Source organism: Andrographis paniculata, unplaced genomic scaffold, assembly GCF_009805555.1.
Source record: "Andrographis paniculata isolate CXL003 unplaced genomic scaffold, ASM980555v1 Contig36END, whole genome shotgun sequence".
NCBI lineage: Eukaryota > Viridiplantae > Streptophyta > Magnoliopsida > Lamiales > Acanthaceae > Andrographis > Andrographis paniculata.
The window spans coordinates 630,935-658,173 of NW_026137569.1; the positions used below are offsets into that span (position 1 = coordinate 630,935).

At 37.9% G+C, this 27,239-nt stretch overlaps 5 protein-coding genes and 1 long non-coding RNA gene across 17 annotated transcripts; 2 read left to right on the forward strand and 4 right to left on the reverse strand.

The window, feature by feature from the left end:
* Positions 1-35: 35 nt before the first annotated feature.
* LOC127249968 (uncharacterized) lies at positions 36-3,421 on the reverse strand. The gene is made up of 3 exons (XR_007838504.1): positions 3,223-3,421; positions 2,937-3,108; positions 36-872 (listed from the first exon to the last, which is right to left on the reverse strand). It is a non-coding gene; the product is annotated as an uncharacterized LOC127249968 (long non-coding RNA).
* Positions 3,422-5,910: 2,489 nt separating this feature from the next.
* On the forward strand, positions 5,911-10,321 carry LOC127249576 (tobamovirus multiplication protein 1-like). Of its 4 annotated transcripts, none has more exons than XM_051272471.1 (14): positions 5,911-6,059; positions 6,186-6,409; positions 6,570-6,620; positions 6,776-6,809; positions 7,385-7,471; positions 7,569-7,620; positions 7,778-7,946; positions 8,046-8,141; positions 8,624-8,684; positions 8,829-8,893; positions 9,061-9,135; positions 9,227-9,302; positions 9,401-9,570; positions 9,658-10,321. In XM_051272471.1, exons 2-14 carry the CDS (start codon positions 6,302-6,304, stop codon positions 9,679-9,681), a joined length of 1,068 nt encoding a protein of 355 aa, XP_051128428.1. In that variant the 5' UTR covers positions 5,911-6,059; positions 6,186-6,301; the 3' UTR covers positions 9,682-10,321. The 4 variants fall into 4 exon arrangements, with proteins under 4 accessions (XP_051128428.1, XP_051128427.1, XP_051128429.1 ...); XM_051272470.1 differs by having other exon boundaries at positions 6,210-6,409; XM_051272469.1 differs by having other exon boundaries at positions 5,912-6,059; positions 6,193-6,409.
* Positions 10,111-11,056, reverse strand: LOC127249577 (chlorophyll a-b binding protein of LHCII type 1-like). The gene has a single exon (XM_051272473.1). It carries the CDS (start codon positions 10,988-10,990, stop codon positions 10,202-10,204), a length of 789 nt encoding a protein of 262 aa, XP_051128430.1. The 5' UTR covers positions 10,991-11,056; the 3' UTR covers positions 10,111-10,201.
* A 1,018-nt stretch (positions 11,057-12,074) lies between these two features.
* On the forward strand, positions 12,075-13,030 carry LOC127249853 (chlorophyll a-b binding protein of LHCII type 1). The gene has a single exon (XM_051272893.1). It carries the CDS (start codon positions 12,155-12,157, stop codon positions 12,941-12,943), a length of 789 nt encoding a protein of 262 aa, XP_051128850.1. The 5' UTR covers positions 12,075-12,154; the 3' UTR covers positions 12,944-13,030.
* On the reverse strand, positions 12,818-22,776 carry LOC127249852 (probable starch synthase 4, chloroplastic/amyloplastic). 5 transcript variants are annotated; one of them, XR_007838496.1, is made up of 17 exons: positions 22,549-22,776; positions 21,927-22,212; positions 21,232-21,313; positions 19,938-21,006; positions 19,808-19,859; positions 19,003-19,125; positions 18,825-18,900; positions 18,559-18,743; positions 18,267-18,461; positions 17,960-18,031; positions 15,734-15,943; positions 15,195-15,320; positions 14,839-14,988; positions 14,691-14,752; positions 14,527-14,602; positions 13,576-14,389; positions 12,818-13,328 (listed from the first exon to the last, which is right to left on the reverse strand). XR_007838496.1 is itself a non-coding variant. In XM_051272889.1 (16 exons), exons 1-16 carry the CDS (start codon positions 22,692-22,694, stop codon positions 14,210-14,212), a joined length of 3,090 nt encoding a protein of 1,029 aa, XP_051128846.1. In that variant the 5' UTR covers positions 22,695-22,776; the 3' UTR covers positions 12,818-14,209. The 5 variants fall into 5 exon arrangements, 3 of the variants coding, with proteins under 3 accessions (XP_051128846.1, XP_051128848.1, XP_051128849.1); XR_007838495.1 differs by having other exon boundaries at positions 13,438-14,389; XM_051272889.1 differs by having other exon boundaries at positions 12,818-14,389.
* Positions 22,777-24,268: 1,492 nt separating this feature from the next.
* Positions 24,269-27,229, reverse strand: LOC127249854 (uncharacterized). Of its 5 annotated transcripts, none has more exons than XM_051272894.1 (8): positions 27,095-27,215; positions 26,958-27,030; positions 26,355-26,568; positions 26,017-26,156; positions 25,547-25,693; positions 25,390-25,449; positions 25,110-25,299; positions 24,269-24,583 (listed from the first exon to the last, which is right to left on the reverse strand). In XM_051272894.1, the coding sequence occupies exons 3-7, from the start codon at positions 26,542-26,544 to the stop codon at positions 25,123-25,125; spliced, it is 714 nt and encodes a 237-aa protein (XP_051128851.1). In that variant the 5' UTR covers positions 26,545-26,568; positions 26,958-27,030; positions 27,095-27,215; the 3' UTR covers positions 24,269-24,583; positions 25,110-25,122. The 5 variants fall into 5 exon arrangements, with proteins under 5 accessions (XP_051128851.1, XP_051128853.1, XP_051128855.1 ...); XM_051272896.1 differs by lacking the exon at positions 24,269-24,583 and adding an exon at positions 24,752-24,768; XM_051272898.1 differs by lacking the exon at positions 24,269-24,583 and adding an exon at positions 26,210-26,226 and having other exon boundaries at positions 24,953-25,299; positions 26,017-26,112.
* Positions 27,230-27,239: the final 10 nt, after the last annotated feature.

The following is a 27,239-nucleotide window of genomic DNA, read 5'->3' on the forward strand; positions in this document are numbered from 1 at the left end:
ACACACATAGATATCATTCAACATAAATACCAAACTAATAAATGATGACATTGGGTAATAATATTGGTTACTTAAAATAGATAACTTCTTAATGCCAAATACCTCTTTCCAAGCGCCTGTAACACATTCAAACCTTCCTTAAATTGACATCGTTATCAATAAAAGTAATAAAAGCAAAAAAAAAAACATTATTCAATTATTTTCAGGAAACAAATTTGAGTGAGGAGGAGGAAGACAACGACGACTCACTCATTATTCTCAGAAAATAAAAATAAACATAAACATAAAAACATGAACACAAACAAGAACAAGAACAAACAAACACATTACAAACTCAACCAATCCCGAGGAATTGGTGACTCATCAGCATCATCCTTACCAGCATTAGTTTCCATTGCCGCCGGAGCATCCTTCGCCTCAACCAGCAGGGCTGCCGGAGCATCACGGCCACCTCCATTCCAGCCACCGCCACCATCAGCACCACCTCTCGGCAACCCCAGTTTAATAACAGGTTGGGCCGAAGATCGGCTACAACCAACCATCTCAGCAGTCACCTTAGCAGCCTTCCCGGGATCCGAAGGACCAGCAACATTCCTTGAGCTTGAAGCCCCGGCAGAATTCACGAGGATGGAATTAACCATACGGCGCACATTCTCCCTAAGATTCTCCAACATTTGTTTGGCTTGTTGGAGTTGATGAAGATTGAGTTGATTTATGCGCTCTTCGGTGATTTGGACCGGCGAACGCTCCAGAGCAGCTTCGATTTGCTTTCCCTTTTTCTTTTCAGCCTCCAGTTCTTTAGTAGACTCATCCAGTTGATCTTTCAGTTGTTGCAATGTCGCCGAGCGGATCCTCTTCCCGTGCACAGAATCCTGCAGATTTGGCGTCGGATTTCTGTTAAAAAAGCGATCCAACACAAATCCTACATCGGGATGGCCAAAAGAAAAGGCTCTGCCACCCGGGGAGAAAACTAGAAGGGCAATTTGAGCCCCACTGAGAACAGAAAGCTCTGTGGCTTTCTTGAAGATCCCTGCCCGTCGCTTGGAGAAAGTAACCATACGGGCATTTTCGTCGGGGATCAGTTTCATTTCGATCTTTCTTCGCCCCTGAGATTTCTTGACTACAGGAGGAGCCATAGCCATCGGATTGACCGGAAGGCCAAGAACAATGACGGAAATAACAAGGGCGATGGAGAATTTGAAGGTGGGTGGTTTGATAAGAATTGATGTCAAACAGTCAGTTATATAATACTCTCTTGGTGCATTAAATAACAAAGTGACAATGGCTTCAACAAATCCTGGCTGGATTACCAAAATGCGTGAAGATGTGTTTAAAATCTGGTAACAATTATAGCAGGGTTGTGTAATAATTACGATATTATGGAAAATATTTTGGGTAGGTGGAAATTCCCGAGAGGAAATTGGGATTGGTAAAACTATCAAGGAACGCCAAACGACGCGTTGGCAGGCAGCTGATGCCAATGTAAAAAACATAGAAGCAATTTGTTAAGACAATTAGCCAACTTTCTAAAAACTGCAAATTGATTTCATATAGCACAACCCGTTGGGATTTCACTAAAGACGAGCAATCGTGTGTTAGATTTAGATGATTGAACAGGATAAATTACTTTATTCATCGTAATAATATGTTTATTGTAAGATACTCGTAATAAAAAAAAAATATATTTGGAAAATAACACAATTATATGCTAGATAAATAATCGAATTCAATAGGTTCGATAATATAATCCACCAAGAAAACCCTTTAGGCAATGTTTTCTTTGATAGATGTGAGTTATATCACATCATATTGTTTAATTTACAGTTTTAGTTGTTGGATGCTAAATGTTCTTGACATAAGCTATAATGGGCTTAGATATAATAATTTATCAATTATATCATTTAAAAAATAAATACTTTTGAGTTCAGCATTCTCAATAAATGTGAGAATGACCTCAGGTCAAGCATCTTACACCAAAGCCTGCCAAAACTAAATGCTAATACGGTTTTCAAATTTGAACATTTATAATATATTCCCTTATTTTTACATGTAATTTTCTACTATTTTAGGGCAATTTACCCAAATTAAATTATGTATGGAAAATGGGCATACTAAATCTCTATGCTATGTTTTACTTCAAGCTAGATATTCCTGAGACCTATCATCTAATAAAACTCATGGTTTCATCAAACACAGGCATGTCTCCATTAAAAGCTTGCATGAACTTAAAATTAGCAACACTAAGAATTAACAATGTCCATTGTCGAGTAGAACATGTTTTTGGTATTATACAATTATCGTGAATCATAAATATACCCCCAATCAAACAATTCATCTGACTTGGCAAGAGATACTAACTTTGTATAACTGCCCTATCAGTATCATGTTATTTGTAGTCAATGCAAATCTTATACTATCTTCATTTTTCTTCATATAAGACAAAATGTTGTCAACTGGATTTTAGTTGTTACTCATCAAAAAGCTTCTGCAGATGCATTTTCAACCTTTTCAATTCCACTGAAGCCATTTTATATGAAATCATTCTATACAGGCATGACCAGGAACCAAATTAAGCTTGAACATTGTTTATTTAATCCAAGCAAGGTTTGAATAGATCTTCAATAAACACCATTAATATCCTAAATATAGGTCCTTCAAGGGTATGGACCAAGTAAGCTATAATATCACCAGAGTTACCTCAACTACCATATACTAATTCATACCAACCAGGCTTTATAACCAACTTTTCCCAAGCCCAAACTACACAAATCTTAGTATTGCATTCAATGCTAATACGTTTTCCTCCAGAGCTGCTACTCATAGAGTTCTTCTAACAGGTTAAGTTCAATTAGCAAATCTAAAATGAGTTCCCTAATGAGCCGAGTGTGTGTAGCTCCACAAAGCATAAACATCAAAGCTGTTAACAATAGCAGTACCTGGAAAACACTCTTTCATCCCCTTTCAGCAGCATATTATCACTGTAGTATTCCAAATCTCCACAGGTTTTGCATTGTTCTGCAGATACAAGAATGTTGTGCCCTATATTACCCGCGACAAAGATGTAGACACGAAAGCCGATTCCGCACGCTTGGATGCCGCCGGTGCCACCTACCACACCCCGGAATAGGTGATGAGAGTTGCGTTAATTGATCACATAGATGAACAGATGGAAAAACAACAAAAAAAAAAAACCAAAAAAAAAAAAAAAAAACGAAATCTTACCGCTCAGTAGAGAGAGAGCCGCTACAAATTCTTCGGATTTCCATCTGCTGGTCCAATTAATGAACGAACTTGGTAATAAGTAATCCAAACCTTCGAATCAAAGCTCCTTGTTGGCAGCAAAACATGAACTTCGCGGGGAAAACCTTCGCTCTGGGTGACGCACCCTTTCCTCACGGAATGAGCGCTTCAACTTTCCGGCGTCTTCTAAATAATGGGTATTGGGCTAATAAAAATAATAAAGTTGGATTTAGTGGGCTTTGTAAAAATTGATAGGCTTAAATAGGTGGTGAGCCTTATTAAAACTAGTAGGCCCATATGGAAAATTTTTATTGGGCTTCATAATTGGACTCATATATCCATTGGGCTTTTAATTGGGCTAGTTAAGATTTTATGATTATTGATTAGGCCCATTTAATTCTATTTGGGCTTTTAGCTGGGCCATGTAAATAGGTGCAACAGATCAGCCTATCCAAAACCTTAAGCCCATATTGTAGTATTATTGGGCTTCGTTAATTATTGGATAATATATTTGGACTGTTGAGTGCATTTTGAAAGTTTTAGTGGGCCATTTAGTATTAGTGGTTAGATTAGTGGGCTTTCTACAAATTGGTAGCCCTACATATGAATATTATCAGGCTTCCTAATTGGCCCGAGGAAGCTGCCTCATGTTTGACCGGCGGCAGGTGGTGGTCGCAAGGGAGCTTCTCCGGCGATCGGCAGGCGGTGGATGCAGGAGATTCTCCGGCGATGAGGATCGGGCGATTTGTGTAAAACTGATATGCATAAGGAGAGAAAACTCAAAATGCTAACAACTAGAAACTAGGGTTATGTGGAAACGACTTCAACTTGTTTGTTTCCATATAGTTCGTATGATCGTGACATGGTGAATTGCATACCACCAATAGCAGATGAGCAACAGTCAGATCAATACAATTGTATGGGATGGAAAGAATTATGGTATCTCATACGAAGTTTGATTTATGAATCACCTGTACGCATTATCTATTACGAAATTGGATTTAATCAACTGAATAAAAGTGTGTATAAACGCTTATTGATTTTTTGAAAAGATGATAGGATTAATTAGAAAATTTTACTTGCAGAGTGAAATAGTTGTGAATTTTAGCAAACCAGAAAGCAACAACTCACCTGACACGGAGCTGCAGAACCACCAGAGCTAGAACATGCCATTTGGAAGTTTCTTTTCCATTATTTGGATCCTTTCTACCGTTTAGCAGAAACAGGCGTCGGATCCTCTACTGTAGCCACCTCAACAGCTCAACAATTCATGTTATTAAGCAGAAATTCAACTTTAGATCTTCAAGCAGACAAGATGTTTAAGGCAAACAGGTGTAAGGAAAGCATTGCTAAATCTCCAGAAATTTAACACTGATATAAGCCTTCCTACAAATTTACAAAACCTCAGAAAAAACGGAAAGTAAATCAACAACAATCATGAAGATCGGTTAGTGCTTATAGTAAATTAGTAATTATAGTCTAACGAAAAAAAAAGAAGAAAAGACAGCAGCAAATGGTTCGGTCCTCCTTCGATCCACGCAATTCCTTGACGCATCACTTTCCGCCAACATGAGGTAAAAATCATACGACTCAATCTCGGATCGGCGATGAGCGCGAGAAATCATCAGAAATGGCATCCGCAACAGACGAAGAACACACAGAGCGTCGAAACCAAAACAATCCCCTCGAAAACCGAAACGATCTTAAAGAGAAAACTATCCACGAACCAAATGTGCAAATTAAACCTCCTCTTCCACCTGAGTCCAGCGGAGCTCTTCAACTTCAACGGCCACCAACCCCCGCCTCCGCCACTCCCCTTCTTACTCAGCCTCTTGAAGAAGAACGAGAAACTCGAGGTCGAACTCGAACTCAATTTCTTCTTCTCCATTATTCGATTTCTCCAAATCTGCCGCAGAAACGGGCTGGCTCTGCAGAGAACAGTCGAGATAGCTTTTAAAGATGAAAGCAAAACATACCTGGAAACACAACACAGTTACATACATATATATATATATATAATATAGTCTAAACGTGGGGCCCACAAAAACGTGGGGCATGACCCCAACGGCTCCGCGTTTTCGTGGAGGGGCTGTCCGGCGTCGTGCGCTGGTTGGGCGGAATCCAAACCCACACACACCCGATAAAGCATACACTATTTCCACGCCGTTTTCACTAATTCCACTCCTGTCGTGGGAAGCAAATATTTTGGAATATATAAATTTGAATTATTCATCCACACAGTAGCCTTTTGACACTAACAAAAAGGAGTAGAAGAATTTGCATATGTATATAGCTTTTGAACCGAATGGGAATATTACACCAAAGTTAAAGCTGGATGCATCACTACACAATTCCTTTCTTGTCTTTCATTAAATTTTTGTACACACTTTTCATCCATCTTCTTACTGGCCACATAATTATATAATAAAACATGCATATACACACTGCCAGTGGGCATCTTCTATTCATTTAAACTAAAATTTAAAAATAATTAATTAATTATAGTGCGTTGATTAATGGGCCTATTCCTTTCTTGTCACTAAATGGGCTTGCTGAGATTTCAGCCCAATAATGTGTTGGGCCTTAAATAGAAGCTCTGGCGAGAAGACCCACTGGTCTACAAAATAATTAATAATAATAATTTAATTGACAAGTCAAAGTCATGGGAGCTTTTGCAGAGTGCAGTGCTCTGAGTCACCTGCCGAGGTAGTTTTGCCACGTAGAAGAAAAACGAAATTGATTGCGAGAGGCGAGGCCATGTGAAGACGGGTGGAGGGAATCGCAGCCCGCCAGCGCGCGGATCTGGGGAGTGTGATGTGGTAAGGTTTGAGATACCGCCGCACAAATTCTCGAGAGAGAAAGGATATCCTTTTCGATACCTTTGTTTCGGTACTTCGTTTGTAACGAGAAATAAATTTGCAGAGCCGTTCTAACTTCTGATTAAGTCTGTAGTTGTATTCGTATCTTAGAGTACCCGACAGGAATCACGTCTCTGTGCGAAGTCTTTCTCCGGTGAGAGTGTTTGTGTGGACTGTGGAGGAAATAATAAGAAGGGCGGAAAATGTTGGAGTTGAGAGATGGGTCGAAGTGCTACACGGAGGCTGTGGTGGGAGTGAATGTGGGTCTGGCTTGTGTTGATGGTGCGATTGCTGTTCTTGCTTTTTATCAGGTGTGATTGTTTGTTTTCTTCGATGTTCTTGGTTTTTTATTTTTTTTTTATTTTTTTTTAATTTTTATTTTGTGTTGTTGATAATGCCGTACTTAGAGTTTGTAGTGTTTTGGGTTTATAATGAGGGATATCATTCTTGATTTGGTTCATCATTCTGCAGTTAATGAGAATACACTTGCGGAATTCACATCTTGGATGGACCCGTCAAAAAGTAAGCTTTTTTAATGTACTGCATTTGATTGAGGCCTTGTTTTATCTTCCTAGTGATGATATGTGGAAAGCAAACAATATCTTAGTGTTTGTTTGTTTTTTCTTTGCTTGGTTGTGTATACTGGGTATCTGACATCATTCTGTGTTATATTTCAGGTATTTCATCTAATAATCGGATCATCTAATTTGGGTGAGTTTTACTACCTTTCATACTACTGCATTCTTATTCAATTCTTCTGAATGCTGTATAATCGGTGTACCATACAATTCATATATTGCTGTATTTGTCATTATGCGAGAATTTTCCTGATTCTTCTAGGCCTTGTGGTAGTTTATATTGGCTGAAATTTAACCTGAATTGTGTACATGGAGTGCCCCTTGGATTTGAAGTAAGCATTAATCAACCGGAATTTTGTGAATTATACCTTTCCAAACCAAGTTATTTATTTTGATGAATTGAAAAAGTTTCAAGTTAGCTGTTATTTGGACAGTAGTGCATTTGCACTGATATTGATAGTTAATATTAAGAATGGGGAATCCATATTATACTCTTTGAATGGATAGAGAACGACAAATCATTTCAACACTGAATTGCAGAGGGCACAAGAAAATATGAAACCAACACATGGAAGGCACTTGATGATACCCTTTCCTCAAGATTTTTCACAATGATATCCCATAACGGCTCCTGTGTCCTTACTCTGAGCTTAATGTCAAAATATTGTTTGGTTCATCCATCTCAGAAATAATTTGTGCCACTGACAGGTCATTTAATCTATTTTGTATTGAATCTTGTTGCTGCTTGTAAGGGTTGGAGTTGTTGGACGTATTCCTGTGGTTTCCTTGTCATGGGTAAGGAAATGACCAGCCTGCCGTTGATTACATATCCTTTCTCGATTTCATAATCATAGTATCAGGGATACTTATCATTCAGACATTTTATTTGCAGCCATCCCCAAAATTCTGGTTATGGCAGCATTTTCCCTCCTCCTATCATTTTGGTTAGTTTTTCTCCCTCATCTTAACAAAATCAGGTTTTTCTCCACATAATTGTTTCTTTCTCAAGCATCAACGTCCTGAGTGGAGGAATCTGTTCAGTACATGTGATGCAGACTACATAGCACGATAACAATTGCATTGTGGGTTGATCGGTTGCAGGGTTGATCTCTGCCATCAGTCAAATGATGTTGAAGAAGATGATGAATGTAGTCCCCAAGAACTATTGCTGGATAAGACCCAAAAAATTGAATCCAGCTCTGGTGGTCGCAGAAGATGTTGCACCTTCAGGTGCACTCATGTAGGAAGCCGTCAAAAAGTTGTCATTCTGGTACAGAAGCTATGAAAAATCTATTTGTAGGCTTTAAAAATAAAGACTATCATCAGAGCTTTTATCTTGTAAATCATCTAATGTTGAAATCTTTACCAGGTTATGGTTCTAATCCTGGCAATCATGGTGCTGTCTGCCGTACTTATATGGATTGGGATAGGCAAGAGTCATGTTGATTCTGCCGTCGTTGCTCAGGCATGCATTCACTGCTACACCATGTTGTATTGTTCTATATGCATTTAAGGGAAATTTCATCTGATCAAGCTATACAATTCCAGAAGTTTCACTGTGAAATTCACCTCGGTATTACGTGAAATATAACATGAAATTTATTAATATTCTCTACAGAAAGCCAGTATGATAGTTCTAAGCCTACCGAATAATTTGTCTACTCTAGCCTACTACTGATTGTTCATACACTTTCTAGTGACTAAAATTTTGTCATATGATAACTAATGAAATTTGTGTTGTATTCATCTTTTTGTGAAACTCGTGCTTGTGTTTTAGTTTACTTTTGAACCTATCGAGCAGGCATTTTGAAAAACTATTATTACAAAAACATGTATCTGCCAATGTGATGCCTCTGAAAGCTCATACTCTCTCTCTCTCTCTCTCTCTCTCTCTCTTTGTTTTTATTTTTTTTTCCAACAAGTTGGCCACATATTACCTTCTTGCAGGTGTATGTAGATCTCATTGCTGTAGTCTTCATTTTGCTAGGCGGAGCCTTGGCATTCTATGGTGTGTGCACCTATAGTCTTTATAATGTGTTCAACACGATATTCTCAGTGTTACATTCTTAGGCTTATGAGTTTATTATGCAAATTATGTTTCTTCTAGATATGCATATCTAATTTACCTGTCGGTTGTATATTTGGCTTCCAGGGCTTTTACTGTTCTTGAAAATGAAACAAGTGAGATCTGAGAGAACCTCATCAGACATGTGGAAGGTGGGTTGCACAATGTAGTGTTTTGATTATCTTTCATTGGTTACTTTTGTTGGGATTAGTTGCTTTGTTGCGTAAATATCCAGTTTATTAAGACCTAAAATTCCCTTCTATATTACAAATAAATTGATCACTTTTTTTGCCCTTAAACTTCTGTCAACATACCACAGGTTGCTGGATTGGCTATTGTCTCTGTGATAAGTTTTACATTGAGTTCATCAGCTGCAATAGCTACAAACATACCTGTAAGTGCATCTTTTGCTTTCTGTAGTTATCATTCTTTGGTTTCCTTTTTCCTGTGCTAAATCTGTAAGGTTAACGATCTTGAGATTGCAGCTTTTTTATCACTGGCATGAACGTACAATAGATGCTGCTTATACCACCCTGCTGTTGGTTTTGTATCATTTCATAGGTACTTGTATATATATATATATATGTAACTTTCCATTTCCATTGCACACAGCCTAAGAATCTACAGAATCTAGTAAGAAAGGTTGTTACTTATTCCAGGATCATCGGTGCCATCCGCCTTTCTTTTATTTGTGATGAGAGAACTGCCACCACCAGCAGTGATTCAAACACAACAACAATCAAGAACAATTACATTCGTAGCCGGTCATCCAGTGGAAACAAACGATCCGCCACGCTGGACTGCTGCTGCTAGGAGTGTGCAGAATCAGGTAATGAACAATACGTTACTTTCTCTGGAGTGATTTTTTTTTTTTTTTGAAATTTGGCTGATAAATAAAAATGGCGAGGATTTCCAGGGTTCAAGAGCAAGCCCAATATGAACATAAGCAAATACAAGCAAGACAAACAGAATTGCAAAGATGATATAAAAGCACAGGGGATAACAGCCAGCAAAGAAAGCAAGCCAAGACAAGCCCATGTTATGTCTTGATAGCTCTGAATGGCAGCAAATTGCAACAGGATTATTTACTTGTTTTTTGTTAAGTTACTGAATGTACAGTAATATCTTCTTTCTTGGTCCTTTTCATATGTGCACTATGGAAATCTGATTCAATTGTTGAAATAATCAACAAATCTAACTTTTGTAACAATGACAAGACTCAATTGCTAACCAGCTATTGCAGGCAAGTTTTCCTTGAATTGATCTATATATTTATCAATTACTAAATCAAGAACTGTTTTTGTACCTTGGGAAAGAAAACAGCTCTAAAATATCAAGATCCAAATATAAACACAACACTCAAAAGACATAAGCAAATGATGATTTCATTGCAACATATTACAGAAATCTTTCATTACAAACACATCCCACCACTCATACATGATCCAAACTCAAAAGGTTCACTTTCCAGGGGTGAAGTTGGTGGCATAGGCCCAGGCATTGTTGTTAACAGGGTCTGCAATATGGTCAGCCAAGTTCTCCAAAGGACCCTTTCCGGTGACAATGGCCTGAACGAAGAATCCGAACATGGAGAACATGGCAAGCCTGCCATTCTTGATCTCCTTCACCTTCAACTCAGCAAAGGCCTCTGGATCATCAGCCAATCCCAACGGGTCGAAGCTGCCGCCGGGGTAGAGTGGGTCGACAACCTCGCCGAGAGGCCCGCCGGCAATACGGTAGCCCTCAACAGCTCCCATCAATATAACCTGGCAAGCCCAGATGGCCAAGATGCTCTGTGCATGGATCAAGCTCGGGTTGCCGAGGTAATCGAGACCACCCTCACTGAAAATCTGCGAGCCAGCCTTGAACCAGACAGCCTCGCCGAACTTGACACCGTTGCGGGACAAGAGCTCAGGGAAGACACATCCAAGAGCTCCAAGCATGGCCCATCTGCAGTGGATCACCTCAAGCTCACGGTTCTTGGCGAAGGTCTCGGGATCGGCCGAGAGCCCGGCGGTGTCCCAGCCGTAGTCGCCGGGGTACTCGCCTTTCAGGTAGCTTGGGGGTTCGCCGGAGAGTGGTCCCAAGTAGAGGACACGGTCAGGGCCATACCACATGCTGCCGGAGGAGGCCGGAGCCTTGACAGACTTCCTCATTGTGAACCTGCCATTGGAGGTGGCCTCCGGGGCGATCTTGACTGCCTGTCCGGCGAAGGATGGGGAAGAGAGAGCCATTGTTGAGGCAGCCATTGATGTGATCAAATGGGAGGATGCTTTTGCTTGGTATGGTTGTTTGTGGGATGAGTGTAATGTGGGATCGGAATTAAGGTATTTAAAGGGGATTTTGGGGCTGTAATTTCTTATCTGAGAAATATCATTATCTGCATTTCGATTGGATGTCCACTTGGCGAATGCTATCATCACTGATCTTGGTTGGATTTATTTATTTTTTAATTTTTATGTGTTGAGGATTCAGAAATCTTATGGGATTGTAGGGTATTTTGTTGCAGCCTATGAGGGTTTGCCAAGTGGCTGTGAGGGATAGTGTTTTGTGTGCATGAAGACAAAGATGGTTGGATTTGTACGTCCTGTTGTGGATGGCTAGAAGAGATCCACGGCATCGCCATAGATATATTTCTTGATATAACTTGAGAAATATGCAAAGGATAAATGGAAATCTATAGTGAAGGGATTTGGAATTTTTCAGTGCATAGAACTAAATTGCATTGACACAATTGAAGTCCATTTGTTGATTGAGTCTTGTACACATAAATTGGCATTATTAACATATTGCTTCTCCGTAATAGTCTAATAATGGTTACAATTGGATTTATTATTACTATTTGAATTAAGTATGACATATTTATATTTATGTATAAAATCATTACAAGATTTAGTTGTATATTTTTAATTATATCGTATAATTTAAAACTTGTACTTTATTTAAATATTTGAGCATACATTTAATAATGGGAGTATTAATTGTCCCTTAAGCCCGCCTATCAAACAAAGATAAATGGACGAGAGAGAATTAATAATGCCCCTTGTTCAAGAATTGACAAGCCCAAATACATCCATTAAGATTTTTCTAACCAAAATAAAGTGGAAAAAATGGAGGGATAGATTTTCTTGGATCAAACACGAATCCCCACCACTGTTTTGCTCTACAGTGCGAGCCCACATGGAAGTAAAAATCTGAAAACTGATGGCCATGGAGATGCCACTTATGCAGAGGGCAGCATCAATGGAATCTTGAAACCCAATGAAAATTCAGAGACAGATCTCCCAAGATAAGAAGAGGTATTTTCAAAGGCCTATAAGTAAGTACCAACACCTCCTCCATCTTCCATCACCACCACCAACTTCATTTTCTTGAAGCAGAAAAGCCATCACAAGCAACGCCTGAGTTCACCAATGGCTGCCTCAACAATGGCTCTCTCCTCCCCATCCTTCGCCGGACAGGCGGTCAAGGTCGCCCCGGAGGTCACCTCCAATGGCAGGTTCACAATGAGGAAGACTGTCAAGCCTCCGGTCTCCTCCGGAAGCATGTGGTATGGCCCTGACCGTGTCCTCTACTTGGGACCACTCTCCGGCGACCCCCCGAGCTACCTGAAAGGCGAGTACCCAGGCGACTACGGCTGGGACACCGCCGGGCTCTCGGCCGATCCCGAGACCTTCGCCAAGAACCGTGAGCTTGAGGTGATCCACAGCAGATGGGCCATGCTTGGAGCTCTTGGATGTGTCTTCCCCGAGCTCTTGTCCCGCAACGGTGTCAAGTTCGGCGAGGCCGTCTGGTTCAAGGCTGGCTCGCAGATTTTCAGCGAGGGTGGTCTCGACTACCTCGGCAACCCGAGCTTGATCCATGCACAGAGCATCTTGGCCATCTGGGCTTGCCAGGTTATATTGATGGGAGCTGTTGAGGGCTACCGTATTGCCGGCGGGCCCCTCGGCGAGGTTGTCGACCCACTCTACCCCGGAGGCAGCTTCGACCCATTGGGACTGGCTGATGATCCAGAGGCCTTTGCTGAGTTGAAGGTTAAGGAGATCAAGAATGGCAGGCTTGCCATGTTCTCCATGTTCGGGTTCTTTGTTCAGGCCATCGTCACCGGAAAGGGTCCTTTGGAGAACTTGGCTGACCATCTTGCCGACCCTGTCAACAACAACGCCTGGGCCTATGCCACCAACTTCACCCCTGGAAAGTGAAGCTCATAGCAGATAATCAGAGATGCTTGTGATGATGTAAAGTGAGTGTGAGTTGTCGGAAAAATGGCGTTAATTTCTTGTGCTTAATGTGAATGTGCTCCCTGTTTCAACAAAACACAACTTGCTAAGTAGCAGTAATGTGTAGCTACAAAACATTACAACAACTGTAAAGCAAAAACAAGAAGACTAAACTTGAATAAGGAGCAAACACCAAAGAGGACTAAAGCCACTAGGATATCATGAAACTTATGAGACATTAACTCAAAAATCCATGATCAAGTTGAACAAGCAGTAAAGAACCTGTGGTGCACTTGTTCCTTGCTACCACAAAATCTTCAATATATTGGCTTCTTTGATGTATACGATCATCTACTTCAGAACAATCCTACAAGAGATCAGACACAGCAATTTAAGCAGAAAGAAGGTTAGGTAGTTCTGCCCAAACATAACAAGTATTTGAAGACAGATTCATAGGAAAGACTAAAGGTGGATACAGTTAAACATGGTGGCGCAGAATCCTCATTTATTTCTTCAAAATGCCCCCTGCAGCTATCCCGGAGTCTGATAGTAACTAAACACTATCTTTCTGTTTTCAATATAGGTTAAAATAATAACCATACAAGAAAGTCTACCTTTCGTTTGGCTTTCATATGGCTGTAGGGATTGCTGATCATCAAACTTGAGGTAAATCAAACTTAGGAATCCGATGACGAATACTTGATATTTGTAAGTGTGAGAGGGAATCAGAAGAATACTTGAATATTGCAAGTGTATTTAATTTTCAACAATTTGTACATTTGGAAGTGTGCTTCTAGACCGCTGCAACGTGGTATCAGGCTTAAATACACATACTAAAACTTGCCTCTTTAATAAGGGCTTTTATCTTCGAAACCAAGAAAGCAAATGACACAATCTAGAGGATGAAATTCTAGCCTTCTTATAAGCACAATTTCAGTGAACAATCAAAGGATAAAAGATGTGCAGCAGCCTCTATCTTAATAATCACATTGCTAGCATTCTTCCCAGGGTGGTACCTGCATTGGAAACCTGGGTGGTCAATCACATGCAGCAATCTTAGTTCCTCAGAGACCAGGAGCAGCCCATACATCAAAACAATGCTTAGCTTCTCTTATCATATAGAGGGATCTTGCATAATTGTAGCTCTAATGATGACCCTGCGAAACCTAAGAGGTTGGGTTATAAACAGTTGCCAAGAAGAATCAAGAACCAGCTTCAGGCTATGTGTTCAAACTGCTTCCATCATGTTCAATTTTGGTTGGCACTCCTCCTTGCTCTGGAAACAGACTTCTGATAAAGTTCTTCATATAATGATGCTGAGGATTCCCAACTAAAATCTATGTTCATGACCTTTTGGACAAGCTGTTTCCAATCATCACCATAATTATTATAATGGTGAAGCGCACGTTCTAAAGCATTGTTGAATGCCTACAGATTCATGAAATACCACTACCATTAGCATTGGTTCTCAGTAAGCGGGATAAAGTATACAGGCTACAACTTTTAGTTATACTGAAATGAAACCATTCAAGCAATATCTCAAACCCAGTTGATCAATTAATTACCTTCTCATCAGCTTTCAAAAATGTGAATCCATTTCTGTATTGAACCGGTACAGCATCATCGTCTACATCAAAAACACTGCAAAGATGATTAAGAAACTCAGTAATACTATAAAAGCACACACAAATTAAGTCACCTAATTCAAGTTATCTGTAAGATATTCAACCTGTCATTTAGTCCACCAGTCTTCCTAGCTATTGGTATTGAACCATATCTCATAGCAATCATCTGCATGCATGTAGCATGAGTTCAATAAAACGTGACTTTTCTGTAAAGTTCTACTACTAGTTTTACATCAAGCAATTGCAATATACCTGTGTCAGGCCACAAGGCTCAAATATTGATGGAATAATCAACATGTCCGAGGCAGCATAGATTAAATGGGAAAGTGCTTCATCATATTTCAGTATTAACCGAGCATCTTCATGAGTCTTGAAATTGTTTGCAATGTCCTCAAACTCTCTCTGCGAAATAGTAAGGATAACCCCCATTATAAATTTATATTAATATTAAAATAAATAAATAAGTTTTTTTGAGTTTTTGGCTGAGTTTTTGGCAGGGAACGATGGTGGAGATATTGTACTTTTTAAAATTTTAATTAAAAAAAATATTCAAATAAAATTAGAAGGCCAAGGTTAAATTTGCCTGGCATTTTATAAGAAGAGTTTACCTGAATTTGAGGCACTGGACTTGAACCAAGTAGAACAAACTGACCACCCAATTCCAATGTTCGATATAGGGCATGCCTAATAAGATGGACACCCTTTTGAGGTACCAATCTTGTTATGCAAGCTATCTGTCACAGTATAAATTGTCAGTTGACACAGGCCAGTGATGTTCAAACCATCATAGCATGTAACTATAAATCGTATATAATTCCAAACATTTTCAACATTTGCTGATGTGCTTTTCCAGCTTAAAATAGAACAAGGAGTCGTGCACAAGATCACATAAATGATAGTCTTAATTGCAGGAGCTCGTGATGGAACATTTCAAGAGGATATTTACCAGAAGACAAGAAAAACAGACTAAATCAAAGAAGAAACCATGACACAGATCAGCCATACATGAGAGGGCATGGATCAAGGTACAACTAAAAAAGACGAACACATACACACATTACTATCACTAAGATGAATTGAATTTCACAAGCTAAAAAGGACACAGAGATAGATAAAAGATAATTGTTAAACACCAACCAACACTTACCAATGGAAGCTTGGTATTACTTGAAGACATTCCTAGACGCCTTCTTAAAGCTTGTTTGTTATCTGCTTTTGCCTCTATGTCATTCCAATTGTACTGAACTTTGAGAAATGGATCAGTTGCAGGATTCCATGCATCGGTATCAATCCCATTTAAGATTCCCACAAACTTTTTAGAATGTGAATTAAGTGTTGCATGCAAACCTCTTCCAGCCTGTACATCAAAAGCAAACTTATGTGGCTTCAGACAATTCAAATGTTTGTCCATTTCCAAAACTTTAGGCTTGTTAACTTGTGTTTCAACTTTGTTTTCAAACATCATGTCAAACATCTATTTTCCATTCAAATATTTACTATTCCTAAGAACACCAAAATACTTCCAAAACACCACCAAATAACCTTCATCTTTAGGGCAAAACTGCATAGTATTGTTGAAAATATTATTTGATAGGAGCACGCCTGTGGGTTGTCTGATTCAGAACTTTCCGTTTAAACAAATATATATATATGCAATGAGACATTATAATGTTAACTAAAATCCCAGAAAATCTTTAAATCCATTCTCGAGGTTCTTTCCTACAATACACCATGGAACACTGATTCTCCACCCACCGTGAATGAATAAAAACTCATCATGAACTGGAAATAGTGAAGATTAATCAATTGAATACAGAATTTGCATTATACTTTAGCAACAAATCAGGACTAGCACTTGAAATAGCTCCTAGAAATTTGAAGATAGACTGCTCTAGTAAATAAATTTTGGGAATCTAGCTCTGTATCACCATTTCTTATTAATAAACAGAATAGCTGGTGTGTAATGTTGATATCCTGAATTTAGTAGCCTTTTTAGGGTGTGTTTGTTTGAGGGTTTGGATTTTGAGTTGGGATTTGAATAGTAAAAATTTTGAATTTGAATAGTTGTATGATGTGATATAAATAGGTCATGATGTGATGTTTTGAATGTAAAATTGATTTTTAGTATAATATAAAAAATAAAAAATAGGTGTTTGATTTGATGTTTTTGGGGGGAAAATTTTGGATGAATAGTGAGATTTGGACCAAATCTCTCAACCGAACACACCCTTAGTGTATATTTTTCCAGCTATTACCCCTACTCACACTTTCCGCAATTAGTTCTATAGAAAGTGCAAAAATGCCGACCTTGTACTCAATTTTGTATAAATAAGACATTCATCGTTGCCAAAAAGTCACTAGTCCATTTGTTAACCCAAATGAAAAGGCCAAAAATTCATAATGGTCACTATGAGTACAAAAGGCCATCTAGGAACATCCGATGGTGAGACCACCCTGATCACATGTTAATCTTTGTCTGGGAGTGTTGCCTTATTCAGCACCTTTAAATCTATGCTGCCTTGCTGTCCTGCTTTACTACCAAGACTAAGCTTGAAAAGGGATTGAAAGTTGGTCTCATAATTTTGGCTCCAATTTCTTGATATTGTCTTTCTACAAATGCTCATAGAGATTTGGGTGCACAGAAACCAGCCCGGTGTTTTCTACAGTTCAATGCAAGCTAACCAAGCAATGTGTGCTTCCACCAAGTATCCAGTGGAAACTTCCAACCCGATACATCATGTGAAATTAACGTTGATTAAGAAATTTGTACTTGAGTTGAGAGCATACATTCTGAAGTTAACTGATGGCTAATCACATAAACAAAAGTTGACAGGATAGTTGCATCTCAAGCATTGTAGAAAATAACGGGTGTGAGCAAAACAGCACAGAGTGCCTTCTGAATCATTTTCAAGTTAACTGTAGTTCCAAAGCAGAAAAGGCGAGTATAGAACTTCAGTGGAAGGTAAGAATACTTGAAGGAGGTGTTATAACGCTGAGAGCTAACTAAGACATGTTTGTGACCCTAGAACCCCCTTTCCATTATTTGTGCTTTTCTTTTTTTCATTGGATATTTCATTTTTTAGAATAGCGATTGCATACACAATATCTCCATACCATCTCAACTCTCAGCTAGCTCAATTTCTACCTTTGACCAACTAGAGTGTCCTGACTCCAACTCCCGGAATATGACCAATACCTTTACCAGTTCACTAATTCAACTGCCTAGAATTCATCAGGGCAAAAATTAGGAAAGTTATAACCAGAAAGACGTGGGTTCTAGGAGCCTAAAGAAACTAGTATAAGGATGCAAAAAAAAAAAAAAGAGAGAGAGAAAATTAAGCTGAAAAACTCATTAACTGATAACTTTTCATACCTCCGCAGTTTGCACCTCTTGGGCATAGGAAGGTGAAACAGTTGTCACAATATTAGAAAAGACAATAGCACCCTGCAACAGAAAGGAGGATACAAGAAAAATAAGGTCACTAAAATCAGTGTAACTTAGACATAGACAAAATATTTGGCAACACCACAATATGTACAAACATAATATTTTGACCTTGTAACATGTGCACAAAAAGACAAAATAAAAGAGGCAGTACACAATATTTCTGAGAACTATCCACATTTGACCTTCAACTCTTCCAGATGAAAGGGAGGGGGGATCCCCAGACTAACATTACCTTAACAGGGTTCACTCTATCATTTGCTGAATTGTCTTGCATCCTATCAGGTCTATTTAAGTGGTAAACATCAAGACCACAAGACGCCAGTTCGGAGGCAGGGGCAGATCCTTGATACTCAAAATTATGACATGTGAAACATATCCTGGCTGAATTCAGTCCTTTTGGCACATATAAATCCCAATACAATGGTGCCTGCCAAAAGTTGAAATAGATAATTAGAAAATGTGAAACCTTGCTAATTCATAGATTCCAGAAAGGTGAAATAATAAATAAGATGCATCGTCCATACAACAAAAGATGTCTGCCAATCATGACAGTGAATTATGTCTGGTTTCTTTCCAGCTTGAAGAAGCAACTCAAGTGCTGCCCTGCTGAAGAATGAAAACCGCTTAAAATCGTCTTGTTCGCCATAAAATTGACCCCTCCAAAAGAATTTGCCCGGATGATGAGGCTCAATGAAATAAACAGGAAGTCCTATATGAGTTTAAAACATACAATAGTATTAGGATGCAAGGGATTAGAACAATTCAATACAATTGGCTATAAATTCTGGACCTTCAACAGTCCCAACCCAAACTTTGTTTTTGAACAACCGGCCATCAAAATACGACTCAATAGGCACGTCCAAAGCCTACATTGAAAAAAAAAAAAAAAAAGAAGGAATAATAATCATATGTCAATAATGATAATAATAACATTATAAAATAAAAGTCTGCACTCAAATGTCAAATACCTTTAAGTCTGGAATCAGTTCATAATTCATGCAATCATATTTTGGTAAAATAATTTCCACAAGGTGCCCATTCTTCTGTAGTGCTTTACCGAGACCACTCACGACATCTCCCAATCCACCAACCTAATTGAAAACAAACTTACTTTAGTTCTGGTGATCAGTACAAAAGTCCTGAAATTTAATTACAAGGAAGAAATTATCATCATCATAATGTTCAAGCATTACTACAAACAAGAAAGGAGGAAACCAGAACTTAAACATGCCTAGCAGAAAAGATATTATTAACGAAGAAAAAGGTTCCAACTGTGAAGGTATGAGACAACATGACCAGATGCAGATCTATTCAAAATGCATAAAAAGAATGGTTCAAGTTCCATGATTGTGATACAACAAATGCAGGAGTAATTTATCGATTAAAGGGGATTCAACAGTTAACATATGTAGCCAACAAGCTAGAAGAAAGGCCAGCATTAGAATACACTACTTCCTTCTTATCTAGAATTAAATTGATTATTGATAAACAGTACCCATGTACAGTTGCAATTTTAACATTCCAGACCACTAACTTATCTGATCATTGTTAAGATTAGGAAACTATGCAGCAAAATTTACTTATACTCAATCCCTAGGTGAAGAAGTCATAATACATCTCACACAGCATGGATTCCATGTTCCCTCCCACATGTGAGTTTTACTTGTAGACTGTAGTTTGTTTCCTCAAATATCAGAAAAAACAACCAATGATCTCATAAAATTATAAAATAAAATAGCAGCGAGCTTTGCTCTTTAAAACTAACTAGCATACCTTAGCCACAGGTGCCATCTCTGCAGCAATATGTATGACATGCAACTTTTCACTACAACATGACAACAGGACATAATCAGATATCCTGCCAATCATACATGGATCTAAAAGTCATTTATTTCATGCTTACCTTGTTGTAGGTGATGTCAGTTTGAGAAATGTTGCAATAATCTCACCTTCATTCTTTTGTTTTGACAACATATATGCACTGCATATGCTTTCGTCCCTGTTTCGTATCATTTCTCTAAATAGCTTTGCTTCATCCACTGAAATCTTCTTTTCAAGAGACCATCCATCAATGAGAAGCAACAATCTGCTCCAAAATTCCCTAGGCTTGTCATTCATGGGCTCATCTTCTGCTCTTTTCTTGCTCTCTTGCTTTAAAGTATTAAGTGTATCTTGAAACTCCTTCATAGAATCTTGGTAGGATTGGACATATGAATGTATCTCTTCATCAGATCTTTGCAGCCGTTCATCCAAAAGTTTCATCTTCTGCTGCATTAGTTCATTATAGTGTTGCATTTTCTCTGATGACAATCGATAGGCATCAGCCTCACCGAGAGATTCCTCAAGCCTGTCAACCTTCTTCCGAAGTTCTTGGTTTTGCTGGAGAACCAGAATAGCCTGATCAGCCTGTTTTGTCGCCTTATCTAGAAGTTTCTGTAGATCTTCTACCTTCTCATACAAGGTTTTGTATTCAGATTTTAAACTAGAAATTTTTGATACATCGTCGTGAGAAGCCACAAGTTTATACTCTAACTTTTTTAAAGAAGATTCCATCGATGACCTATCTTCCTCCAGCATCTGAAGCCTTTGATCAGTTTCCTTGATATTACTAAGCTCAGCTTTCAACACCTTCAACTCATCTTTCAGGGACATATTCTCTGCCCTTAACAAATCCAATTCCTGGCTAAATGAATTCACAAGATCAAGTTGTGCAGAAGAAACAATATTAGCCATTTCCTGTATGTGTTCCTCATTAACACTTCCACCAGACAGCTCATTTCGCATTTTTTCCAGCTGGTCTTCCAGGAGCTCTACATGTATCTTTTCTTGTGCAGCCACTTTAAGTCTTGCATCAGTTTCAGCCAGCTTCATCTCCAAAAGGTTGATTTCTCCTTGCAATGCCTCTTTTTCACTGAGAATTTTATCAAGATCTTCAAGGGCACGAACGCGAGCTTGATTTAGAAGATGAATATCTACAACAAAAATAACATATACAAGTTAGGTCATGTTCAAGAAATAGAAATTAGAATTCAATTATTATCTTTCATTTCATAATACTTTATCCTCCACTTTGTTCTTCTATGTTTCCTGGTGATAGATGAGAAAAGGTTGTTTAATGAAATTTACCAAGAGTATCTCAGATATTGGAAGTGGAAGACTAAACCATCAGAAAGGGCTCAAGATGAGACACGGCTTACTCTTTTCAGCATTTTTTATCATCCCAATTAATTCTTGAAGTTGGACTCCTGGAAGTTGTGTTCCTCCGTCCATATTGATTGACTGTTCAGAAGAGAAGATTTTACAGTCTCAAATATCATTCCATGACTGTATGTAGAGAATAAAATGCTTACTAAAGAGAAGTCCCTGAGAAGACAATAAAGAAATTCAGGATGAGCTTCAAACCTTGCTATCCTTGAATAAGGATTTCAAAGAAATGCATTTCGCATTCATACTCTTTGATGATTTTCGAAAACGTGTATACATGGATATAAATTTATGCATGCAGTTACAAATGATATTGAGAATACCAAAACTCAAAATAAGTCAATTCAAGCACATATTATTTCCTTCTTCTATGATTGCAATTTTGATCTCTGTACTAATCCCTGAAGGCTAAATTATAAGATTAATATGACAAAAATTCTAAACATCAATTCTTTATAATTCAGTACTTGATGGATTCACTCAGCCAGTTACGTAAACTGCCAGACTAATGTTCTAGGATGGAGTCTCGGTTGGCACTCAAATAGTATCAATTTATTTCAAATTTTGTATAAAGATGCTAAGACCAATATCTGACAACTCCATGACTAACTCTTAATTATACGACTAAGAAAAATTAAAATTTGTACCAATTTTATTATCAAAGAAATAAACAAAGTTTTGTGCATACTTGAAGAATAGTGTCATCTGCTGTAATACCACTGTTTGTACTCTCATCGTTGGTGTGTGATAATTCTTCCCCATTGTCCGCAACATCATTCCTCAGAGATTTCGAATAGTCGGCATCTGTTATGACTGGAACACCGTCAACAAGCGTTGAATCTTGATTTGAGTCAGTTTTCCTATCTTTGGACGAGATATTTGGATCGGACTTGCTTCCAACATTTGGCTCACGGGTGTTTGTATTTATTGGACGGTTATAATTTATTTTCTTCGCCTGTTTCTTATTTTGCCAACTGCAAAGTGCAAATTCGGCGTGATCCAAGCTAAACATAAACTATTCCCAGTACAAATGTACTGTCTCGACGTCAGGATTCTACTTTCTTAAAAAATCAGCCAGATATCTTCAGCAATCTTGAAAACATATAAGGCCTCACCGTGAAAGTAAAATGGATAAAAAACAAACAAAAAAAACAAAAACAAAACAAAATTTTCACTTGACGAAAACAACGCATCATTCCAGCTGCTTTCAAAATCCGAACACAAATTAAACTAACCTCAACAAAAGCAACCAAAAACTGATGTTCAATTAAAAAGATCGTACAGAAAAGCAAACAGAAACATCATAGAACCTGAAGTTCCGCTGTCGCATTTTACAAGAAACGGGTCGCAGACGACTCGAAGACCAAGGGTAAAAGCCAACGCTAACTTGACGACACTTCTGGCCCCTTCCAGCCAAACTCCGGCCGAGAAAACACGTCGACGGAGTCGCCTCCATCAATCTCCACCGGACTGAGACCGACAAAGTACGTGGGTGAACGGTTGCTTAGAACCAACGACTGCTTACCTTACTTGGGAGTATTTATAAAGAGCGCCATTATCTTTCCATTATTCAAGGAAATTATCCGGTACGTGACGGCCCACCGTACAGTCCCTGATTAGTCACGTGGCGGTAAGGATCGGGCTGATCACGTGTAACCACGAAAATATTCTGGCCCAAAATTGTATAAAGTTAAGCCCAAATTAAATTAGGCCTAGAGGCTTAAACAAAGGCCAATTTTGAAATTTAAGCACTAATTTTCAAATGTTAAATCAAATATATTTTAAGTATTTTAAAATTTTTAGAATTATAAAAAAATATTAAATTAAACAATAATTTTTAATATTTTTCTTACAATTAATAAATCCAATACATACTAAACCTATATTAATAAAATGTTTAAGGTATATGTGAACCTGTTTGATAGAATATTAGGATAAGAGTTTTGTTTGTGAATTATTTTTACCAGTAATTACGTGTCATCAAATTAATATAGTAAAATTCTATGGCATATGTAGAACTTTTTTGAATAATATATTTTTGTTTAAATAAATTTTATAACATATACTTAATAATGTGAAAACATATCAGATACATGTATTTGATAGCATGATTAAATCAATAAATATATATATATATATATAGATAGATAAAATTTCTTTTTACTATATGTTAACGTCCTAATCAACGAAATTTTAGAATTTTTTTTTTTTTTTTTTTTTACAAACAAATCATAGAGATAAAATTAGTATTCTAACCTTTATTAATAGCCCTTGGATTAACCAGTAAAAACAATCGGACGGCTTAGGATAATCGGCTATGCTGGTGCAATTTATTCGTAACTGCATGTTGCGCAGCCTACAAATAAGGTTTTGAGATGGTTTATCGAATCCACTTCGCCTTCAACGTTCGTCTGCAGCGCCGTAGGGAAGACAGACATTTATCTCGTCGTTTTCGGTTTATCAAGCATCAGGTTCGCCCTTGAAGTTTCGTAATTGTTTGGTTCGGCTGGTATGGCTGAATTATGTAATTTTTGTATATAAATCGTATCATGCATTACAAAGCATCGAATCCGGCTTTGCAGCGTTTACAATTATACCGAAAGGTTGTCCTGATTCTATCTATCGTATTTGGTACTTGTGTTGAATATTATGGGAGATTGTTCCAAGTTTTCTGCAGGAGTTTTAAAATTTTGGAAATAATTGATGATTAATGTGATGTTTTAATAGATAAACCAAAAAAAAAAAAAAACACATTTATGCAATGATATTTGAAAAAAAATTAAAAAATTACTATCATAAACAGTGTTAAAATATCAAAAGTTTCTATAAAGAAGCCTTTGTTTTTGCATTAATTCTGATAGTTCTCTTGTTGTATGGTTTTAGACTTTCCCGTTTCTGTTTGTCAACCAAAGATGAAATTTGCAATTGTCCCATCCATTGTGTGTTTCCATTGAGATGATTAATTTGAAGTGCATATGGTTTTTGGCGTTACTCTTTCGTCAGCATCAATGGAGCAGTCGAACGAGGACGAATCAAAAGCGACGTTTTCAATTAAAGATGAAGATCACACCCTAGCAAATGCACTAGGATATGTACTTAATCGAGAGTGAGTTCTACTAACCACTGCTTTGTATAATTGTATTTATACTGTGTGTTGGGGAATTGAGAAAAAGCTAATAAGCCATTGTTAAAGAGCCATTGATCTATACAGACTCATATCCTTACTGTGATGATTTGATCTTCCAGCCCTCGAGTGTTGTTTGTTGGTAACAGCATTCCGCACCCTTCGGTAGCTACGATGAATATAAGAGTCCAGACTACTGGTAAAGTTTGTTAGATCATTGCCTGCAATTTATGATTAGGAAAATGCTTGTCAAAATAAAGCATATCAGATGGTTCTGTTTATGTTTCTCTTTAGAAGGTTGTCTTTTTTTGTACTGTTGTAGGCGACCCCGCCCGAGAGGTATTGAAGGATGGTTGCCAGAATCTAATGCAGATTTGTCAGCATGTTAGAAGCACCTTCGGTCAGGCTGTTATGGAGTTCAAGAAAAAACAGGAAATAGAATCCAAGGATATAAATAAATAATGCATCCCTTTATACCTCTGTTAATAAAGGCACATGGTTCTTTATGTTTTGTTAATTGAACAATGTTTAGGAAACAGTGATGAATTAGGGAATAAAGATCGAATTGTTAGTCACTTGAATAGATGAAATGAATTTTAACTCAAAGCTCTTCTCATTTGATTCATATGTATTCTCAATTCAACTTTAAGATATGAAAATAGTCTCAACAACTTGAAAGGTAGTTTACAACTCTATTGCTAACCAAATGTTAGTATCGTAAAAAGTAGAAAGCAATATTTGAGATACCTCAATGAATTCTTCACATTAGACGACCAACATAGTTAGCCCGAGGATATTTGCTCTTCAACTGTGGCCATTGTACGAATAATTGATCAGCTATCCTTAGTTTGTAGAGAATCAACCCACTTAACGATAGTCTTTTAACTCTAGCAATACTCTCGACGTAAAAAATGGAAGACCACCTGATCCCGAAAACCTGAAAGTTCCATCACAGTCTTATGAATTTTCCAATTCTATAGAAGTTAAAGGTTAGTCGAAGGATTGCATTAAATCATGCCACACAAACCTTGAACAAGAATGCAATTACACAGAGAGGTATACAGGTCCCTGGCCCATTGCACAATATCTGTACATCACAATAACAAAAAATGAAAATATGAAATGAAAAAGTAAAAATAAAAATTTCAGAAAATAATAATAGTGTATAGGAGAAAAGAATATACCACTTGAGGTCGAATCTTGATCATGAGCCACAATGCATGAGTTAAAGCTATTAAAGTTGTAGCCACTGAAGTTATGTACGATTGACCAACCTCACGACTTCGGTATATTTGCATGAAATGGGTAGATCCCATTGATTCGATCTCTGTCTAACACACACACACACACACACAAAAAGACTCAAATTTATTCAAATAGCAGGAGATTCTTGAACTTTAAAAATATAAGAGATAACTCGATGGTCTTCAACATGTTCCAACAGCAGAACTCATTTACTATGATTTCTCCATCCGAGATTTCTACTTTCATGATGCTCTTCCAAGACATCAATAAAAAGGAACCAATTCATTCAATTTTACAAAATTTTGAAAATCAGGGGTAACCTTTCGAGCTTCATTTTTCAACCAATCAACCCAAATCAAGTTAAGAAACACGAAGAGTAACAAAGGCATATAGTAGCAAGATCATCTACCTCATTCCTTATGGAATTCTCCAGTGCCCGAGCCTTCTGAAGGCTCATATTATCAGTAGCAGCAGCAATGTAGTATCTTGGCTTAAACCCATCCAACTGCATAACACTGAGCAGATTTAGCATCTCTGCAGTGTGGCCACCTATATTACACAATCAAATTGCACAAACTCAACTTAAGAAAAAGGCTAGCTACCAAGTCCTGGAGTGTGCCTGCCCAATTAGGATCAAAGTATTGGAAAGAATTGTTCCCAATTCCATATTGCTTTAAAAAAATCTCACTATTAGAGATGCAATCTATGGAAGAACAAATACCTCTAGAAGGGGATGAATTTACCCACCTGAACCCAAAACAATCAGGGTACTAAGATGTCCTTTTGGTTTGCTAGATAGAGGTTTTCTGCCTCGATATATAATGTATAAAAATCGGACAATAACAAGCGTGGAAGCACCAACTATGAGTAAAGCTACATTCGGGAATGTCATGCCGAAGAAGAAATAATCAGCTGCCGCCTCCATGGCACAATGCATGAGGTGTTTCAGCAACCAGAAATCCTGCATTTAATTACTCATTTCATTGATATAGTCGCCATCAAACAACAGTACAGTAGATGAACATCAGCATATGCAGTGGTTCTATTCTCAACAAAATATTCAACGCAGCCAAGCAAATGCATTTAAAACCATATTCGAAAAAAGTAGAAATCTGAAAGACACGAAAGGTTCAAGTGTATGTGCCTGATAAACTCTAAATCAGGCAACGCAGGGGTGATCACTATTAAAATACCACAAATGCATAGTACTATAGAATCTATCACAGAAAACGGAAATGATTCCAGATCGTGAATTGGAAGGCCAAAACCTTTGGATTCACCGAACACTAATCAGCTTCTCTACAAGTTCGTGTGTGAATCGGATGGAAATATACTTTTTAATCGGAATACCTGAAACAGCACAAACTCATCTATATCTTCCAATCATCTCCGGGATCGATTTGAAATGGAAAAACAACAAACACTGCAAAATTGCTGCATATTATTGAATGAAGCGCTTCTCTTATGACCAAAAAGGTAGAACTTACAATTGTCTCACAGAAGTGCTGCTGTAGGAGGCGAAGCCACCTGAAGAAGAAAGAGGCGGAGATATTATGCTCTGTTGCAGGCTAAACCCGGCCTGAGGAAGAAGAACAGGATTGGACATTTTTCAAGTATACCCCAAATTTATTG

Coding starts and splice junctions, on each gene's coding strand:
- LOC127249852 (XM_051272889.1), bottom strand. CDS start 22,694: ATGGAGGCGACTCCGTCGACGTGTTTTCTCGGCCGGAGTTTGGCTGGA. Junction 19,860..19,937: donor CTGACATCACCTACAACAAG/GTAAGCATGAAA, acceptor GTCATGTTGTAG/TGAAAAGTTGCATGTCATAC. Junction 15,321..15,733: donor GTAATACCAAGCTTCCATTG/GTAAGTGTTGGT, acceptor ATACTGTGACAG/ATAGCTTGCATAACAAGATT.
- LOC127249577 (XM_051272473.1), bottom strand. CDS start 10,990: ATGGCTGCCTCAACAATGGCTCTCTCTTCCCCATCCTTCGCCGGACAG.
- LOC127249576 (XM_051272471.1), top strand. CDS start 6,302: ATGTTGGAGTTGAGAGATGGGTCGAAGTGCTACACGGAGGCTGTGGTG. Junction 7,472..7,568: donor CTGTGGTTTCCTTGTCATGG/GTAAGGAAATGA, acceptor TTTTATTTGCAG/CCATCCCCAAAATTCTGGTT. Junction 9,303..9,400: donor GGTTTTGTATCATTTCATAG/GTACTTGTATAT, acceptor TACTTATTCCAG/GATCATCGGTGCCATCCGCC.
- LOC127249853 (XM_051272893.1), top strand. CDS start 12,155: ATGGCTGCCTCAACAATGGCTCTCTCCTCCCCATCCTTCGCCGGACAG.
- LOC127249854 (XM_051272894.1), bottom strand. CDS start 26,544: ATGCATTGTGCCATGGAGGCGGCAGCTGATTATTTCTTCTTCGGCATG. Junction 25,694..26,016: donor AGAATTCCATAAGGAATGAG/GTAGATGATCTT, acceptor TGTGTGTGTTAG/ACAGAGATCGAATCAATGGG. Junction 25,300..25,389: donor TAATTGCATTCTTGTTCAAG/GTTTGTGTGGCA, acceptor TGGAACTTTCAG/GTTTTCGGGATCAGGTGGTC.